The sequence below is a fragment of the Pseudophryne corroboree genome, chromosome 8 (assembly GCF_028390025.1).
Source record: "Pseudophryne corroboree isolate aPseCor3 chromosome 8, aPseCor3.hap2, whole genome shotgun sequence".
Classification (NCBI taxonomy): domain Eukaryota; kingdom Metazoa; phylum Chordata; class Amphibia; order Anura; family Myobatrachidae; genus Pseudophryne; species Pseudophryne corroboree.
Window position 1 is genome coordinate 414,744,571 of NC_086451.1, and position 17,398 is coordinate 414,761,968.

General features: G+C 45.0%; 1 protein-coding gene across 6 annotated transcripts in view; it reads right to left on the reverse strand.

Moving 5' to 3' along the window:
* Positions 1-361: 361 nt before the first annotated feature.
* MAP4K1 (mitogen-activated protein kinase kinase kinase kinase 1) overlaps positions 362-17,398 on the reverse strand; it is a 165,775-nt gene continuing 148,738 nt past the window's right edge. For all 6 annotated transcript variants that reach the window (XM_063937909.1, XM_063937908.1, XM_063937907.1 and 3 more), the window contains 8 exons: positions 15,705-15,763; positions 15,155-15,258; positions 14,698-14,875; positions 14,271-14,339; positions 13,630-13,719; positions 13,374-13,444; positions 11,882-11,931; positions 362-677 (listed from right to left, as the gene is read on the reverse strand). In XM_063937909.1, coding sequence (XP_063793979.1) covers positions 608-677; positions 11,882-11,931; positions 13,374-13,444; positions 13,630-13,719; positions 14,271-14,339; positions 14,698-14,875; positions 15,155-15,258; positions 15,705-15,763 — 691 coding nt within the window. In that variant the 3' untranslated portion in view covers positions 362-607. The remainder of the gene's footprint in view (positions 678-11,881; positions 11,932-13,373; positions 13,445-13,629; positions 13,720-14,270; positions 14,340-14,697; positions 14,876-15,154; positions 15,259-15,704; positions 15,764-17,398) is intronic.

A 17,398-nucleotide genomic window follows, 5' to 3' on the forward strand; every position in this document is an offset into this window, starting at 1 on the left:
CAAACTCTTAAGGGCTCTACACACTATGCGATCCGCCGCCGAGCTTCCCGACGGCAGATACGGGCGACCCGGCGGCGGCGGGGGGCAGTGAAGCTTCATAACAGTGCAGGCAAATATGGATGAGATCGTCCATATTGGCCTGCATGCACAAGCGGCGGGGCACCAGCGATGAACGAGCGCGGGGCTGCGCATCGTTCATCGCTGGTGCCTCCACACTCAAAGATATTAACGGTATCTCGTTCATTAATGAAAGAGATCGTTCATATCTTTCAGTAACATCGCCCAGTGTGTAGGGCCTAATAGTCATCATTCAGGTGTTACCTGCACAATGAGACGGACAACAAGTAAAACAAACCTCCAGTAAAGGTACATGAACCAGTTTTACTACACAGGCATCCAAACAGTATCTCCCATAGTGCTGCCCACAGCAGTGCCACAGCATGGAGCTTATACAGTAATGAAGTCTCAGTGTGTCACAAGTAATGTCTTTTCCGGTGGGCTTTTATTGCAGAGGATCCTGGGTCACTGCTTGTAACTTGTGTGGGCCTGAAAGCCGCACAGCACCCCATTCTTATACTCACTGTCCAGACACACGAAGCATGTGTGGTTATCCTTCATGGATGTACAAGTTTGTATTGCTGTTATCAGTCTGCGGAGCTTCTACAATGATCCTCCTCCTATGTGACAGATAGGAAAACATCCATTAGAAATGTAGACAGACACAGGACAATGCCAGATAGGTGGAAAGGTGACAGGGAGGAAGACAGACAAGTGATTAAGGTAAAGGTACAACAGACAGCAGAGCCGTAACTAGACTTTTTCGTGCCCTGTGCCAGGTAGAGAATTGGGCCCCCCCATTTTTCCAATAGGGACATAAGGCGCATGCCGCGTGGGGAAAGGGCATGATAAGACTGATCCCACAGAAAGCCCATGCTATGATGCCCCTTCCCACAGTAATTCTCGTTGTTATTTAGTTACAATACCCGTTATTAAATAACACATTTCAATATACTGCCATACTCAGGGATTCAAACCTATAACCTGTTGATTCTAATCAAACTCCCTACTCATTAAGCTATTTAATCCTGCATAAAAACTTTGTACACTATAAGAATCTAGTGGTACTGTGTAAAAAATAATCAGCATTGCAATTGAGCAGATCTATGTAGTGTGCAGCCACACATGCACTCACTTGCAGCCAAACATTACATAGATCTACTCAGCCGCAATAGTGATTGTTTTTTTTCACTAAAGTACCTGGTAAGCTTCAAATAGTTAGAATTCTCTCGCTTAGAATTATCTACCTTTCTATGCAAGGGCAGAAAGCTCAATGAATATAGTGTCTGACTGCAATGCTACAGGCAATGGGTTTGTATCCAGGGTATGTCAGCATCTTGAAATGTAATAAAAGACAGTGTGACTGAATAACAAAGAAATCTCAAGTTGAGTTCATGAATGTTGCATAGGTATTAGAGACAGAAGGGGTCAGGGTAGGAGACAGGGGCGGTCAGAAGATGCTTCCCTTAAAAAGTGGGGAAGCTGCAAGTGAAAGTAATTAAAACAGATAATTGACAAGTGCCGCCAATTGCGCCTCCTACCCTGCAGTACTATGTGCGGTACCCCCTCCGCACACACCTAGTTACGGCCCTGACAGACAGAAGACGTACGGAACAGAAGAAGAGGACAGATGGACTATATGGGAAAGAAATGGAAGAACAGAATGGATGGTGAGAATATGTGACAGAGGTCAAGTGGCTGGTTCTGAGTCAGACACGGCCACTCTGATGTTGGAGTGCATAGACGCAGATGCGTCTGCAACTTCATGCTAATGCTGCTACAAAGTCTTTTCCTGGTATAGACACGCTTCCATTACCATCTGGTTAGGGAGGCCAATCCCGGGATCGGGATCGGCGGGATCCCGGGATTTAGGCCCAAAAATGGTCGGGATTCAATCCCAGGATCGGAAACTCCTCAGGACGCTCAGACGCTGCCTGGCTTCCTCTTAGCGGCTCCCCAGCGCAGCGTGACGTGCAGCGAGAGGTCACGCTACGCCGTCATATGCTGCTGGGAGCCGCTGGGAGAGAGGAGAAGATGTGTCCCACCGGCCCGACCCGGTGTATGGTGAGTGTTTTGTGCGGGGCGGGTGGGGCAGGCGGGGCGAGGGGAGCGGCCACACAGAAAACGCCAATCCCGGGGATCCCGGGAATCCCGGGATTGAAGATTTTTTAATCCCGATACCCGGATTGAAAAAATGGCCCAGGACTGGCCTCCCTACATCTGGTGCGTCTTAAGAAGCACCATCGAAGGAGCAGGTTCTCCGTATTAGTATGGCCTCCTATGTGAGGGGTTGAGCTACTCTGTACACAACCACTTTCAGGGTGCCGCCTGCGACACTGCCATAAGATGCAAAGGGGAATATAATAGCCTGTGAGAAGCAGGTAATGCGATACTTTGAGGAAGATCTCACTTTTTTTTTAAAGCGGCAATCATTTACACTACAAAACCAGGTTGGCTTTGGCATGAAAATTAGAGATGAGCGCCTGAAATTTTTCGGGTTTTGTGTTTTGGTTTTGGGTTTGGTTCCGCGGCCGTGTTTTGGGTTCGAACGCGTTTTGGCAAAACCTCACCGAATTTTTTTTGTCGGATTCGGGTGTGTTTTGGATTCGGGTGTTTTTTTCAAAAAACACTAAAAAACAGCTTAAATCATAGAATTTGGGGGTCATTTTGATCCCAAAGTATTATTAACCTCAAAAACCATAATTTACACTCATTTTCAGTCTATTCTGAATACCTCACACCTCACAATATTATTTTTAGTCCTAAAATTTGCACCGAGGTCGCTGTGTGAGTAAGATAAGCGACCCTAGTGGCCGACACAAACACCGGGCCCATCTAGGAGTGGCACTGCAGTGTCACGCAGGATGTCCCTTCCAAAAAACCCTCCCCAAACAGCACATGACGCAAAGAAAAAAAGAGGCGCAATGAGGTAGCTGTGTGAGTAAGATTAGCGACCCTAGTGGCCGACACAAACACCGGGCCCATCTAGGAGTGGCACTGCAGTGTCACGCAGGATGTCCCTTCCAAAAAACCCTCCCCAAACAGCACATGACGCAAAGAAAAAAAGAGGCGCAATGAGGTAGCTGACTGTGTGAGTAAGATTAGCGACCCTAGTGGCCGACACAAACACCGGGCCCATCTAGGAGTGGCACTGCAGTGTCACGCAGGATGTCCCTTCCAAAAAACCCTCCCCAAACAGCACATGACGCAAAGAAAAAAAGAGGCGCAATGAGGTAGCTGACTGTGTGAGTAAGATTAGCGACCCTAGTGGCCGACACAAACACCGGGCCCATCTAGGAGTGGCACTGCAGTGTCACGCAGGATGTCCCTTCCAAAAAACCCTCCCCAATCAGCACATGATGCAAAGAAAAAGAAAAGAAAAAAGAGGTGCAAGATGGAATTGTCCTTGGGCCCTCCCACCCACCCTTATGTTGTATAAACAAAACAGGACATGCACACTTTAACCAACCCATCATTTCAGTGACAGGGTCTGCCACACGACTGTGACTGATATGACGGGTTGGTTTGGACCCCCCCCAAAAAAGAAGCAATTAATCTCTCCTTGCACAAACTGGCTCTACAGAGGCAAGATGTCCACCTCATCTTCACCCTCCGATATATCACCGTGTACATCCCCCTCCTCACAGATTATCAATTCGTCCCCACTGGAATCCACCATCTCAGCTCCCTGTGTACTTTGTGGAGGCAATTGCTGCTGGTCAATGTCTCCGCGGAGGAATTGATTATAATTCATTTTAATGAACATCATCTTCTCCACATTTTCTGGATGTAACCTCGTACGCCGATTGCTGACAAGGTGAGCGGCGGCACTAAACACTCTTTCGGAGTACACACTTGTGGGAGGGCAACTTAGGTAGAATAAAGCCAGTTTGTGCAAGGGCCTCCAAATTGCCTCTTTTTCCTGCCAGTATAAGTACGGACTGTGTGACGTGCCTACTTGGATGCGGTCACTCATATAATCCTCCACCATTCTATCAATGTTGAGAGAATCATATGCAGTGACAGTAGACGACATGTCCGTAATCGTTGTCAGGTCCTTCAGTCCGGACCAGATGTCAGCATCAGCAGTCGCTCCAGACTGCCCTGCATCACCGCCAGCGGGTGGGCTCGGAATTCTGAGCCTTTTCCTCGCACCCCCAGTTGCGGGAGAATGTGAAGGAGGAGATGTTGACAGGTCGCGTTCCGCTTGACTTGACAATTTTGTCACCAGCAGGTCTTTCAACCCCAGCAGACCTGTGTCTGCCGGAAAGAGAGATCCAAGGTAGGCTTTAAATCTAGGATCGAGCACGGTGGCCAAAATGTAGTGCTCTGATTTCAACAGATTGACCACCCGTGAATCCTTGTTAAGCGAATTAAGGGCTGCATCCACAAGTCCCACATGCCTAGCGGAATCGCTCCCTTTTAGCTCCTTCTTCAATGCCTCCAGCTTCTTCTGCAAAAGCCTGATGAGGGGAATGACCTGACTCAGGCTGGCAGTGTCTGAACTGACTTCACGTGTGGCAAGTTCAAAGGGCATCAGAACCTTGCACAACGTTGAAATCATTCTCCACTGCACTTGAGACAGGTGCATTCCACCTACTATATCGTGCTCAATTGTATAGGCTTGAATGGCCTTTTGCTGCTCCTCCAACCTCTGAAGCATATAGAGGGTTGAATTCCACCTCGTTACCACTTCTTGCTTCAGATGATGGCAGGGCAGGTTCAGTAGTTTTTGGTGGTGCTCCAGTCTTCTGTACGTGGTGCCTGTACGCCGAAAGTGTCCCGCAATTTTTCTGGCCACCGACAGCATCTCTTGCACGCCCCTGTCGTTTTTTAAAAAATTCTGCACCACCAAATTCAAGGTATGTGCAAAACATGGGACGTGCTGGAATTTGCCCATATTTAATGCACACACAATATTGCTGGCGTTGTCCGATGCCACAAATCCACAGGAGAGTCCAATTGGGGTAAGCCATTCCGCGATGATCTTCCTCAGTTGCCGTAAGAGGTTTTCAGCTGTGTGCGTATTCTGGAAACCGGTGATACAAAGCGTAGCCTGCCTAGGAAAGAGTTGGCGTTTGCGAGATGCTGCTACTGGTGCCGCCGCTGCTGTTCTTGCGGCGGGAGTCCATACATCTACCCAGTGGGCTGTCACAGTCATATAGTCCTGACCCTGCCCTGCTCCACTTGTCCACATGTCCGTGGTTAAGTGGACATTGGGTACAGCTGCATTTTTTAGGACACTGGTGACTCTTTTTCTGAGGTCTGTGTACATTTTCGGTATCGCCTGCCTAGAGAAATGGAACCTAGATGGTATTTGGTACCGGGGACACAGTACCTCCAACAAGTCTCTAGTTGGCTCTGCAGTAATGATGGATACCGGAACCACGTTTCTCACCAACCAGGATGCCAAGGCCTCAGTTATCCGCTTTGCAGCAGGATGACTGCTGTGATATTTCATCTTCCTCGCAAAGGACTGTTGAACAGTCAATTGCTTACTGGAAGTAGTACAAGTGGGCTTACGACTTCCCCTCTGGGATGACCATCGACTCCCAGCGGCAACAACAGCAGCGCCAGCAGCAGTAGGCGTTACACGCAAGGATGCATCGGAGGAATCCCAGGCAGGAGAGGACTCGTCAGAATTGCCAGTGACATGGCCTGCAGGACTATTGGCATTCCTGGGGAAGGAGGAAATTGACACTGAGGGAGTTGGTGGGGTGGTTTGCGTGAGCTTGGTTACAAGAGGAAGGGATTTACTGGTCAGTGGACTGCTTCCGCTGTCACCCAAAGTTTTTGAACTTGTCACTGACTTATTATGAATGCGCTGCAGGTGACGTATAAGGGAGGATGTTCCGAGGTGGTTAACGTCCTTACCCCTACTTATTACAGCTTGACAAAGGGAACACACGGCTTGACACCTGTTGTCCGCATTTCTGGTGAAATACCTCCACACCGAAGAGCTGATTTTTTTGGTATTTTCACCTGGCATGTCAACGGCCATATTCCTCCCACGGACAACAGGTGTCTCCCCGGGTGCCTGACTTAAACAAACCACCTCACCATCAGAATCCTCCTGGTCAATTTCCTCCCCAGCGCCAGCAACACCCATATCCTCCTCATCCTGGTGTACTTCAACACTGACATCTTCAATCTGACTATCAGGAACTGGACTGCGGGTGCTCCTTCCAGCACTTGCAGGGGGCGTGCAAATGGTGGAAGGCGCATGCTCTTCACGTCCAGTGTTGGGAAGGTCAGGCATCGCAACCGACACAATTGGACTCTCCTTGTGGATTTGGGATTTCGAAGAATGCACAGTTCTTTGCTGTGCTGCTTTTGCCAGCTTGAGTCTTTTCATTTTTCTAGCGAGAGGCTGAGTGCTTCCATCCTCATGTGAAGCTGAACCACTAGCCATGAACATAGGCCAGGGCCTCAGCCGTTCCTTGCCACTCCGTGTGGTAAATGGCATATTGGCAAGTTTACGCTTCTCCTCCGACAATTTTATTTTAGGTTTTGGAGTCCTTTTTTTACTGATATTTGGTGTTTTGGATTTGACATGCTCTGTACTATGACATTGGGCATCGGCCTTGGCAGACGACGTTGCTGGCATTTCATCGTCTCGGCCATGACTAGTGGCAGCAGCTTCAGCACGAGGTGGAAGTGGATCTTGATCTTTCCCTAATTTTGGAACCTCAACATTTTTGTTCTCCATATTTTAATAGGCACAACTAAAAGGCACCTCAGGTAAACAATGGAGATGGATGGATTGGATACTAGTATACAATTATGGACGGGCTGCCGAGTGCCGACACAGAGGTAGCCACAGCCGTGAACTACCGCACTGTACTGTGTCTGCTGCTAATATATAGACTGGTTGATAAAGAGATAGTATACTCGTAACTAGTATGTATGTATAAAGAAAGAAAAAAAAACCACGGTTAGGTGGTATATACAATTATGGACGGGCTGCCGAGTGCCGACACAGAGGTAGCCACAGCCGTGAACTACCGCACTGTACTGTGTCTGCTGCTAATATATAGACTGGTTGATAAAGAGATAGTATACTCGTAACTAGTATGTATGTATAAAGAAAGAAAAAAAAACCACGGTTAGGTGGTATATACAATTATGGACGGGCTGCCGAGTGCCGACACAGAGGTAGCCACAGCCGTGAACTACCGCACTGTACTGTGTCTGCTGCTAATATATAGACTGGTTGATAAAGAGATAGTATACTCGTAACTAGTATGTATGTATAAAGAAAGAAAAAAAAACCACGGTTAGGTGGTATATACAATTATGGACGGGCTGCCGAGTGCCGACACAGAGGTAGCCACAGCCGTGAACTACCGCACTGTACTGTGTCTGCTGCTAATATATAGACTGGTTGATAAAGAGATAGTATACTCGTAACTAGTATGTATGTATAAAGAAAGAAAAAAAAACCACGGTTAGGTGGTATATACAATTATGGACGGGCTGCCGAGTGCCGACACAGAGGTAGCCACAGCCGTGAACTACCGCACTGTACTGTGTCTGCTGCTAATATATAGACTGGTTGATAAAGAGATAGTATACTCGTAACTAGTATGTATGTATAAAGAAAGAAAAAAAAACCACGGTTAGGTGGTATATACAATTATGGACGGGCTGCCGAGTGCCGACACAGAGGTAGCCACAGCCGTGAACTACCGCACTGTACTGTGTCTGCTGCTAATATATAGACTGGTTGATAAAGAGATAGTATACTCGTAACTAGTATGTATGTATAAAGAAAGAAAAAAAAACCACGGTTAGGTGGTATATACAATTATGGACGGGCTGCCGAGTGCCGACACAGAGGTAGCCACAGCCGTGAACTACCGCACTGTACTGTGTCTGCTGCTAATATATAGACTGGTTGATAAAGAGATAGTATACTCGTAACTAGTATGTATGTATAAAGAAAGAAAAAAAAACCACGGTTAGGTGGTATATACAATTATGGACGGGCTGCCGAGTGCCGACACAGAGGTAGCCACAGCCGTGAACTACCGCACTGTACTGTGTCTGCTGCTAATATATAGACTGGTTGATAAAGAGATAGTATACTCGTAACTAGTATGTATGTATAAAGAAAGAAAAAAAAACCACGGTTAGGTGGTATATACAATTATGGACGGGCTGCCGAGTGCCGACACAGAGGTAGCCACAGCCGTGAACTACCGCACTGTACTGTGTCTGCTGCTAATATATAGACTGGTTGATAAAGAGATAGTATACTCGTAACTAGTATGTATGTATAAAGAAAGAAAAAAAAACCACGGTTAGGTGGTATATACAATTATGGACGGGCTGCCGAGTGCCGACACAGAGGTAGCCACAGCCGTGAACTACCGCACTGTACTGTGTCTGCTGCTAATATATAGACTGGTTGATAAAGAGATAGTATACTCGTAACTAGTATGTATGTATAAAGAAAGAAAAAAAAACCACGGTTAGGTGGTATATACAATTATGGACGGGCTGCCGAGTGCCGACACAGAGGTAGCCACAGCCGTGAACTACCGCACTGTACTGTGTCTGCTGCTAATATATAGACTGGTTGATAAAGAGATAGTATACTCGTAACTAGTATGTATGTATAAAGAAAGAAAAAAAAACCACGGTTAGGTGGTATATACAATTATGGACGGGCTGCCGAGTGCCGACACAGAGGTAGCCACAGCCGTGAACTACCGCACTGTACTGTGTCTGCTGCTAATATATAGACTGGTTGATAAAGAGATAGTATACTCGTAACTAGTATGTATGTATAAAGAAAGAAAAAAAAAACCACGGTTAGGTGGTATATACAATTATGGACGGGCTGCCGAGTGCCGACACAGAGGTAGCCACAGCCGTGAACTACCGCACTGTACTGTGTCTGCTGCTAATATATAGACTGGTTGATAAAGAGATAGTATACTCGTAACTAGTATGTATGTATAAAGAAAGAAAAAAAAACCACGGTTAGGTGGTATATACAATTATGGACGGGCTGCCGAGTGCCGACACAGAGGTAGCCACAGCCGTGAACTACCGCACTGTACTGTGTCTGCTGCTAATATATAGACTGGTTGATAAAGAGATAGTATACTCGTAACTAGTATGTATGTATAAAGAAAGAAAAAAAAACCACGGTTAGGTGGTATATACAATTATGGACGGGCTGCCGAGTGCCGACACAGAGGTAGCCACAGCCGTGAACTACCGCACTGTACTGTGTCTGCTGCTAATATATAGACTGGTTGATAAAGAGATAGTATACTCGTAACTAGTATGTATGTATAAAGAAAGAAAAAAAAACCACGGTTAGGTGGTATATACAATTATGGACGGGCTGCCGAGTGCCGACACAGAGGTAGCCACAGCCGTGAACTACCGCACTGTACTGTGTCTGCTGCTAATATATAGACTGGTTGATAAAGAGATAGTATACTCGTAACTAGTATGTATGTATAAAGAAAGAAAAAAAAACCACGGTTAGGTGGTATATACAATTATGGACGGGCTGCCGAGTGCCGACACAGAGGTAGCCACAGCCGTGAACTACCGCACTGTACTGTGTCTGCTGCTAATATATAGACTGGTTGATAAAGAGATAGTATACTCGTAACTAGTATGTATGTATAAAGAAAGAAAAAAAAACCACGGTTAGGTGGTATATACAATTATGGACGGGCTGCCGAGTGCCGACACAGAGGTAGCCCCAGCCGTGAACTACCGCACTGTACTGTGTCTGCTGCTAATATATAGACTGGTTGATAAAGAGATAGTATACTCGTAACTAGTATGTATGTATAAAGAAAGAAAAAAAAACCACGGTTAGGTGGTATATACAATTATGGACGGGCTGCCGAGTGCCGACACAGAGGTAGCCACAGCCGTGAACTACCGCACTGTACTGTGTCTGCTGCTAATATATAGACTGGTTGATAAAGAGATAGTATACTCGTAACTAGTATGTATGTATAAAGAAAGAAAAAAAAACCACGGTTAGGTGGTATATACAATTATGGACGGGCTGCCGAGTGCCGACACAGAGGTAGCCACAGCCGTGAACTACCGCACTGTACTGTGTCTGCTGCTAATATATAGACTGGTTGATAAAGAGATAGTATACTCGTAACTAGTATGTATGTATAAAGAAAGAAAAAAAAACCACGGTTAGGTGGTATATACAATTATGGACGGGCTGCCGAGTGCCGACACAGAGGTAGCCACAGCCGTGAACTACCGCACTGTACTGTGTCTGCTGATAATATAGACTGGTTGATAAAGAGATAGTATACTACTAATATTATATATACTGGTGGTCAGGTCACTGGTCACTAGTCACACTGGCAGTGGCACTCCTGCAGCAAAAGTGTGCACTGTTTAATTTTAATATAATATTATGTACTCCTGGCTCCTGCTATAACCTATAACTGGCACTGCAGTAGTGCTCCCCAGTCTCCCCCACAATTATAAGCTGTGTGAGCTGAGCAGTCAGACAGATATATAATATATATAGATGATGCAGCACACTGGCCTGAGCCTGAGCAGTGCACACAGATATGGTATGTGACTGACTGAGTCACTGTGTGTATCGCTTTTTTCAGGCAGAGAACGGATATATTAAATAAACTGCACTGTGTGTCTGGTGGTCACTCACTATATAATATATTATGTACTCCTGGCTCCTGCTATAACCTATAACTGGCACTGCAGTAGCGCTCCCCAGTCTCCCCCACAATTATAAGCTGTGTGAGCTGAGCAGTCAGACAGATATATATAATATTATATATAGATAATAGATGATGCAGCACACTGGCCTGAGCCTGAGCAGTGCACACAGATATGGTATGTGACTGAGTCACTGTGTGCTGTGTATCGCTTTTTTCAGGCAGAGAACGGATTATAAATAAAACTGGTGGTCACTATCAGCAAAACTCTGCACTGTACTGAGTACTCCTAATGCTCCCCAAAATTAGTAAATCAAGTGTCTCTCTAATCTATTCTAAACGGAGAGGACGCCAGCCACGTCCTCTCCCTATCAATCTCAATGCACGTGTGAAAATGGCGGCGACGCGCGGCTCCTTATATAGAATCCGAGTCTCGCGATAGAATCCGAGCCTCGCGAGAATCCGACAGCGTCATGATGACGTTCGGGCGCGCTCGGGTTAACCGAGCAAGGCGGGAAGATCCGAGTCGCTCGGACCCGTGAAAAAAAACATGAAGTTCTGGCGGGTTCGGATTCAGAGAAACCGAACCCGCTCATCTCTAATGAAAATGATTGCCGCTTTAAAAATAATGCTAGAACTCTCACAAAGTCTCGCACCACCTGCTTCTCACAGGCTATTACATTCCCCACAACATCTGCAAGAGTCTTTTTAGACACCCCCCTGTCACCACTCCAAGTTCAGGAACGTCAAATGTATTTCTGCTACCATGCATCCGAAGCTGTAATACAACTCAAAATTGGACGCGTGCGCAGACAGAAAACATCACTCCATTGCACCTGACATCACCGCTGCATACGACTCAGAACTATGGACACCTGACATAATGATCAACAAGTTGAAGCACAAGAATTAGGTTAGACAGCGGGGTGGCGAAAGAGACCGGTAGCACAATTATTATAGCTGTGGAAAAAGCAGTGGAAGAAAGAATAGAGGCAGTGATGACCAAGGCAATAGTCATAGACGATATATGAAAGAAGAGAATGGAGAGATGGAGCAAAAGAGATGAAACATGCTGAAGAGATGAAGGATAAGAAGGTCTAGAGGATTTCTAGAGCCGAGATAAGGAGTCCAAGCGCACTTACCTGTCTGAGGACAACAACCGTAAACTGCGATCTGTGCAATCCACAAGCACCTGAAAACCATAACACATATTACACACAATAGCATGAGGAGGCCGATAACATATATGGGGGTCATTTATTTATCAAAGGTTGGAGAGAGATAAAGTGGAGAGAGATTAAGTACCGGCCAATCAGCTCTTACCTGCCATGTTACAGGCTGTATTTGAAAAATGACAATTAGGAGCTGATTGGTTTGTACTTTATCTCTCTCCTATGGTTACTAACTGCTGTATAAATTAAACAAGATCTCAGTATAACGAGTGGTGACCAACAAAAAGTTTTATTTGTCTGGACTGAGACGTGAAGTTCTGAATTTTGGTGCAGTGACGGAACTCTCCTCTTACAGTATATTACCCTAGGATTTGGGTAGAATCAGAAGATCAGGACAAGGAATAGGCCCCAATAAGGCATCTACTGTATAGGGGTCAGCTCAGAAACTCATTGTTGTATTTACAAATTTTGGTAAGAGACAAGTTTCCCTTGCAATGGATTATCGGCACTATAAGCACATTTTTTAAACACTTCCAAATATTTCCAAACGTTCCTAAGATACATTACACAAGTGGTACTGAGACGTTAATTACCCCCTGTAAAGAACTAAAAACAAAAAACCTATACAACTGATATTCATAGTAAATATTGGTAGTTAATCATGTAACTGCCCATGTGGACACAAGGAACACGTGCAATCTAATATGATATATGATACATGATATATGGCTTAATGTTCATTATAAAACAATATTTTTCTTTAAACAGTAGTTATTTATAGTACCCTCCCTCATTTTTGCAAATGAAGTGCGACTCCGTTGACTTTTCTTAATGCCGAATGTGACAAGCAAAAACAACAACATTCAATTATTTTATTTCTCTCGCACATCTAGGGTACAAGGAAAAACTGGTGATGGATCCATCGTCTAGAACTGTATTCCCCACTTAGTTTTGATGTGTGGTCATTACAAAATATAGAACAGCTCTTTGTGCACACATCAAAATTGTCCCCAGGCTAATTACTCTATAGTTTGATTTCTCCTTTTAATTGTTTGAATATTATAGCAAGTGGGGGGAACAGGAATAGAGCATCAAAGAGTGCTAAACCTAACTAACAGCCTGGTTGTTTACTTGGTATATTCAGACAATAACTCATTAATTCTTAAAAGATATACAGTATATCAAGCTCCAGGATTTGTGAAATGTATAAAATACCTATTTATTATATAAAATCAGACAAAAACAAGAAAACCAAATATATAATAGTAATCCAAGGTATAAGGAAGCAGCAGGCAAAATGAATAAGAGGTCTGTTAGGTCATCAGTTTATGATACACCCAACGCGTTTCGTCTATCTTGCAGACTTCATAAGTTATAGTTTTATTTGTTTATTATAGCTTGCCTCCTAAATGCTCACTGTCCATTTCTATACATAATTAGAGAACGGCAAAGTTAAGCTTACCTCTGCTGACTGTAATTTCAATACCTGGAAACCTTCATTCCTTAAAACAAGGATGTATTCTCCAGATAGAGCTGGGGAAATAAGAACCAGTAATCAGAAAGCAGCTTCTGTTCACGGTAGTTTCAATGAGACAAAGAAATCATCTGAAAAGCATCAGGTAGGGAATGAGATGACAGTCATCTGAAGACTAAGTACATATACTATAAGGACATTGCAACCTGGGAAATAGAAACATGCTGGCTGCACAAGATCTCACCTACAGAGGCCACTGGAAAAGGAAAATGAGTTTTAGGAAAGTTAGATGTTTGCAGTGGTTCTCCATGGTGGTCCATCAAATTTAGTGTATCTGTAATAATATAAAAAAAAGAGTTATGGACATTTGTCGAAACAGTGTTTCAACTATAATAAAAAGTTATTTATTATAGTCAGATGCCAAAAGGACAGAGACAGAGAGCGGAGAGAGAGAGGGAGACGAGAAGGAGAGAGGTAGTGACAGAGAGGGAGGGAAAGAAAGGGACAGAAAGGGAGGGAGCATCAGAGATAGATAGAGATGAAGGGGGGGGGGGGGTAGAGAGTTAGAGAGACAGAGGGAGGGAAACAGAGAGATGAAGGGAGGGAGACAGAGGAAGGCGGGAGAGAGAGTTAGAGAGACAGGGAGGGAGGGAGAGAAGCAGAGATGAAGGAAGGGTGAGAGATGGAGACAGAGAGGAAGGTATAGAGAGGGAGAAGAGGGGACGGTGGGAGGGAGGGGAAGGGACGGAGGGAGAAAGAGATGAAGGGAGGGAGAGAAGTACTGACAAAAAGAGAGATAGAAGAAGAAAGAAAAGGTGGAAGAGAGGAAGAAAAGGAGGAGGGGAGGGAGAGAGGTAGACAGGGAAAATATAAACTAGTCCTTACTGTTTATGAGTACCAAGACTTGGTCACAGCCAATCTGTGTCACTTGCACTGGACCAGACCAAGAGCCATCTGATTAAAAAAACAGAACATAATGGATGAACATCAACATCATATAAATGCAATATATCAGATATACAGTGAGTCCTACATTTTCTTTATTCAAAACTACTAGAGCACTTCTGATCGCAACTGTACATGCAGAGAAATTCTTGGAGATAACAAATAACAAGGAGAACGGTAATGGACATATAGAATTTCATGCACTTCTACCCATATTTTCTTAGAGATGTTGTCCCTCTATTTCCCAGATTAAATTGTCTACATTCCAATCTCCCTCCCTAGGCTGATCTACTGACAATCCCAGCAGTACAGTAAGCGGAGGTGTCTTTGTGGGAACACATACAGCACAATTACATTAATCTCTCACCATCTTTATAGTCTGTAAACCAGGAGGTCACGGAGTTGAGATTGATGGTCTGGAACTGGATGTTGCTGTGGCAGGAGGATCCGTTGCTGACCCCAATACACACTAATGGATACTTCTCTCTTGGCACCAACAGCATCTCAAATACCCTCAGAGGACAGGGCAGGGGAAAGTCAATGTGCTTGAATGAGAATAAATACAATACAGAGATGAGAATACTAGGGGTGAGAACATTCAAGAGAGGAACAAACCTGTTCAGAAGTTGAGGTCTTGAGATATATTATGTTGTATAACCATAGATGAGGAGACAACAGTGGTTCAATGCGAGTGATCAGTTGACAAATGATAGTTGAAGAATACAACAGGGCCTTGAGGTCTTTGCTGATACAGTAGTTAAGAGACAGAAATTTTGTGATAAAAAGTCAAACAAAGAAGATGTGGAAGATGTGTAGAAACTTACCTTGAGCAACATGAACTTTTCAAGAGGCTGATACCATTCTAGCAAATGTATGGAGCTCTCCAGGGCTAAGCATAGGAACCAGCTGTCACATGTGTCATTGTAGACTTAGAGCAAGGATAAAGACAAATTAATAACAAGTAGAAGGTACACAGAGAGAACAGAAAAGACAAAAGTGGGAAACAGTGGAAGAAGAGAATCAATGAGAAGAATGAGAGCATTATGAGGGTAATTCAGAGTTGATTGCAGCAGCAAATTTGTTAGCAGTTGGGCAAAACCATGTGCACTGCAGGGGGGGGCAGATATAACGTGCAGAGAGAGTTAGATTTGGGTGGCTTGTTTTGTTTCTGTGCAGAGTAAATACTGGCTGCTTTATTTTTACACTGCAATTTAGATTTCAGTGTGAACACACCACCCACATCTAACACTCTCTGCACATGTTATATCTCCCCCCCCCCCCCCCCGCAGTGCACATGGTTTTGCCAAACTGCTGCGATCAACTCTGAATTAGGCCCTATGTGACAGTGCACTCTAGACGCTGATGACAACTTACCCACACAACAGCTCCTACAGCCCTTAGTGTCCGGCACTTTGGTGGATGTGGATTTTTTCCTGTAATAATGAGTATGAAGCTGAAATACTTCAATATGTAGAAGTTTGGAAGTTGCTCTTCTCTCTGTGGTACTATTGTGATACCACTTCTCAATATAATTTTCTGTCCTCTTGCTCTACAGTTGTCAGCAGCAGCACAGTATGGAGACTCGGGTTCCGGCAGCTGCCTGGTGACGGGGACGCCGCGCCTCTCCAGGCCGCCAGGGCTGCTGGTCCCCACTCGGCGCTTAGCAACAGGCTGACGCCGGGCGCAATGCTTCCTGGTCCCCGACCGGGGCCCATCACAATTACTACCCATACAACCGTTGTTTATTATCATTCATTGCACCTGACTCCCACTGCAGTTAATTCCACATTGCACGTCTTACTCAGCTTCATTTTCCTACATACACAGCCACAGTACATCACCCAGTACCATGTCCCATTCCCAACCCCTCTTTCTACTTCTGTCCTTCCACCGACAGATAACTCTGGTCATCTTGGTAGTAAGCCCATACTGTCGCCAGTGGCATAAGTCCTGGTGGGCACCCCAGTACCGGTAGGCGCATACAGTTTTAAGGTAAAAATGTCTCTTATAGGCATGAAGACTAGGGTTATTGTCTAGAAGATAGACCACATGTCAAGCCACATCTATCCTGAATTATTACTGTTATACCACATGTCAAGCCATTCCACCATATCCATCTCACACTCAAGACTTCTGCGTCACTCAGTCCAGGTGTTTACTCCGGATCATAACAACAGTGTAGGTTACTGTTTTATACATTTCCCACTCTTAAGTTTATGAAAACTGCTCCAACAATCACCTAATGATCCTTCTGCCCACCTTATGTGCACACCCTCCATCCAAGCCATCTTAGACACTCATTTCACACTGCTTCACCTGGATCCAGTACCACCATGAGTATTCTATGCTACTGTGCATGTTAATGGGTGTGTAAGTCATATTATAAGAATATCCAGTGGCCATAATGTCATAAAGTGTCTTTGTGCATTTGACATTCCCACTCTTTCCATGCCATGTGAGTTTGGGATTCCACATTCACTGCCTTAAACGGCCAAACCTCACTTCACGTTTCCCACTGTCTCATGAAAATGTTCCCATTCCGTGAGTTAATGCATAGCTATTTTCTTTCAAGGATTCCACAGCCCACAGATGCAGACATCGAGACATTTCACATACCAGTATCTCAACTGTCATTGACTAAATACTTTACATCACTGAATGCCCCATGTACAATGGCTTTCTAGGATCAGTCTTTACAGGGGCAGATTTTGGGGTCACTTTGCCCCAGGCACAATATCATTAGGTGCCCGATTCCCACCCACCACCACCCCCAAGAGACTGCACATGCGAATGCTTCCAGACTACCCCCAATATGAAGCTAATCTTCCAGGCTCCAAAACTGCAGATGCGCCCACTCCTGAGACTCTCCATAATGAGGAATATAGTCTATGTTCTGTGGAAAAAGGCAGCAGCTGAACTGGGGCACTGGAAAGCTCTTATGCAGAGGGACTGCTGTTCCACCCCCAGCTAGCGGCCCGAGGAACGTGCCTCACCTATTGGGAAAACCAGCACTGAGGGGGACTAAGCAGTGATAAGAGTGGAGAAATGAGCCAGTGGAGAAGTTGCCC